This window comes from Sphaeroforma arctica, assembly GCF_001186125.1.
Source record: "Sphaeroforma arctica JP610 unplaced genomic scaffold supercont1.1674, whole genome shotgun sequence".
NCBI classification, from domain to species: domain Eukaryota; class Ichthyosporea; order Ichthyophonida; genus Sphaeroforma; species Sphaeroforma arctica.
The window spans coordinates 9406-12272 of record NW_014038884.1 but is presented as its reverse complement, the minus strand read 5'-3'; the positions used below and the strand labels follow the sequence as shown (position 1 = coordinate 12272).

Here is a 2867-nt window from a genome sequence, read left to right as displayed (position 1 = left end):
TAAAACTCCCTCGTCTCCCACACTCCTAACACCATATGCCGCAGACACCACCGATAGTGCGACCACTGCCAGTGACAGGGCCCAGACGAGCACCACAAGCCACGGCACTACGGATAGCACGCCCTCGTCTGTGAGCGCAACCACAGAGACGCCATCCAGCAGTGCCACGGGCAAACGGAAGCGACGGGACAGTGTCCTAAGTGTGTGGACTGTTGATGCGCCCCACAGTGACGAACCACCCGCCAAGAAGCCCAGAATCAGGTGTGTACACCTGTGCGTGCATGTTTCTGGAGACCCGACTGTGCCGGATTAAGGTCTGCGTATAGCCGGTGTGAGTGTACATGAAGACCGCGAACGGGTCCCCTGTTCATGTGCTCGTATATGCAACCGCGTTGTACCGAACTGTCGCCTTTGCTTTGCGTACCTTTTGTCTTCTGCATACATTCGTATGTAGACTCGGAACTGATACTTGCGGGGTTTGCTTGTAGGCATTAACTGGTATCTCATTGACCTTGTTGTTCTACAGATTCGGCCAGGTGGAAGTGCGATTGTATCCGCGTACCCTTGGCGGCTCATGTAGTGTACCAGGTCAGTCCTCTGAGTACAGTGTCAGGGGGTAGGTAGTTGTACTAGTAGAGTATCAGGGGTAGGTAGTTGTACTAGTACAGTGTCAGGGGGTAGGTAGTTGTACTAGTACAGTATCAGGGGGTAGGTAGTTGTACTAGTACAGTATCAGGGGGTAGGTTAGTTGTACTATCCTTATTATACACGACTATATGTCAGTGAGTGTCAATTTGATGTACGGAGTGGGCCTGTTGTTGTGGGCTGGGTGGTCGCGGCAAAATGAGGCCTGCTGCTTTTCTTATGTTTACGTCGGTGATAGGTGGGGCTACTACCGGGTATAGTCTGCGATATATCAGACAAACGTATAAAATTAAAAATAGTGCAATAATTTTGGATTTCGGTTGAGTGTATGCGTGAGCTTTATGTTGTTCTGCGATCCGTTCGGCGTTGTACACTTAGACAGTGGTGGGGCAATCCGTTCGGCGTTGTACACTTAGACAGTGGTGGGGCAATCCGTTCAGTATTGTACACTTAGACAGTGGTGGGTTTCGGAGGTGTTGTGAGATAAACTCGGAAAACTTGCGCTGTGCTTCGTGTTATGAAGTAGGCGTTTGTACGTCTTTATTCCCGAGTTTCGGCATATCGGTATGAGTTAATAGGAATAGAGGCTTAGTGTAGCGATGTCCCTCGTTCTGCTCCACAAAGCGTTTGATTCGATACCAATCGAACAGTTAGTTACCGTCCGTTGATGAACCACACTCTGCATTCACAGACGAGGGCGGGTGCCCCATTGGACTGGACTGGCATTACACATGGAACGAAGTGAACAACAAGCACTACGACAACTTAGCCAAGTACGAGACCTACTGCAAACGGTCGAAGCGCGGCAAGAGCGTCAAGGGCGTTGTCTCCGAGAAAGAAAGACAGGTGGGAGTGTGTGCGTGTGTGCGTGTGTGTTTGTGTGTGTGTGTGCGTGTGTGCGTTCGCTCGTGCCTGAGCGTGAACGTTTTGGTAGTCGACCGATGAATATATAAGGAATCCGGAGGTGCGTATAATTTAACGTTTAAGTGAGGGGATTTTATTTCGGCAACTGAGCTTAACGTATGCTGGATGTATAGTAAGATGGTTAGCGTACATGTGTATAAACTACGAGTGTGATCTCAATCCGCGGCATCCACCGCACGGCTGAGGTGATCATTACACATTGACATATGGCTCAGAACACTCCATGGCACTCTCGCACCAGTCATTAGTACCCATCCTTCCATCTAACCACGGTTGCAAACACTGCTGCTTCGTTGCCGAGCCGCTATTGTCGACAGCGTTTTAGTACGAGCGCCCTTGTGATACTTGCAACCAGCCCGTGCCCCATACTGGATGGTTCACTACTACACTCACCCTCCACTCACGCATTCCTTAATTCGGCTGCTCCCGAGCGCTGTCGGTCCCTATACCTACAGGCCATGCTGTACGGCCGGGCAAAGAACAAGCAGTTCACTGATCCCAAGGATGTGGAAGAATATAACAATGTAAGTCAGGCACGAGCGACGTGTGTACCTTATTGTGTTACAGGTGTTTGTTAGCAGCGCAGAAGCCCATAGCAGTGTGAGGTGGGCACAGTAGGGCAGAGCTCGGTGACATTGACAGTCGTTGCATCAATACCTTTGAAGACCAGGACAAATGCGGTCCAGCATACGCGATGTAGAAGGCTTTAGCAGTGTACAACACGTATATAAGCCCCACAACCGAATGGTATCGTTTGGGGTTGTGAGTCTGAGGACTGGCGTGTGAGCTCTGGTCCCTGGGGTAGGTAGGAGTATACCGACACTCGAGCCGACGGGCGTGGGATGGTATAAGGTGTTCTACCGTGATTTTTTTTATCGGCAATTGGTATCGGTGTGTATGCCCTACCAAGTGTGGATGATATTATGTACACCATTTAAACTCTGAGCTGAGCTGCCTGTGCAGATAATGGCAGATGCATGCTTATATATATATATATATATATATATCAATGTATGCGCCTGTATTTGTATATGAATATATACTAATGTATGCATATGTATTTGTAAATATATGTATTAAAGTATGCGTATGTATTTGTAGCTATATGTACTAATGTATGCATATGTATTTGTAAATATATGTATTGAAGTATGCGTATGTATTTGTAGATATATGTACTATTGTATGCATATGTATTCGCAATGTATTAAAGTATGCGCATGTATTTTTAGCTATATGTACTAATGTATGCATATGTATTTGTATATATATACGTATTAATGTATGTATATGTATTT

At 47.2% G+C, this 2867-nt stretch overlaps 1 protein-coding gene across 1 annotated transcript in view; it reads left to right on the top strand.

Moving 5' to 3' along the window:
• Positions 1-42: 42 nt before the first annotated feature.
• SARC_11413 (hypothetical protein) overlaps positions 43-2867 on the top strand; it is a gene marked incomplete at its 5' end in the record, with an annotated part of 4557 nt that continues 1732 nt past the window's right edge. Inside the window, 4 exons of the mRNA XM_014294502.1 lie at positions 43-261; positions 527-588; positions 1337-1491; positions 2025-2093. Of these exons, the coding sequence (XP_014149977.1) occupies positions 43-261; positions 527-588; positions 1337-1491; positions 2025-2093 (505 nt within the window). The remainder of the gene's footprint in view (positions 262-526; positions 589-1336; positions 1492-2024; positions 2094-2867) is intronic.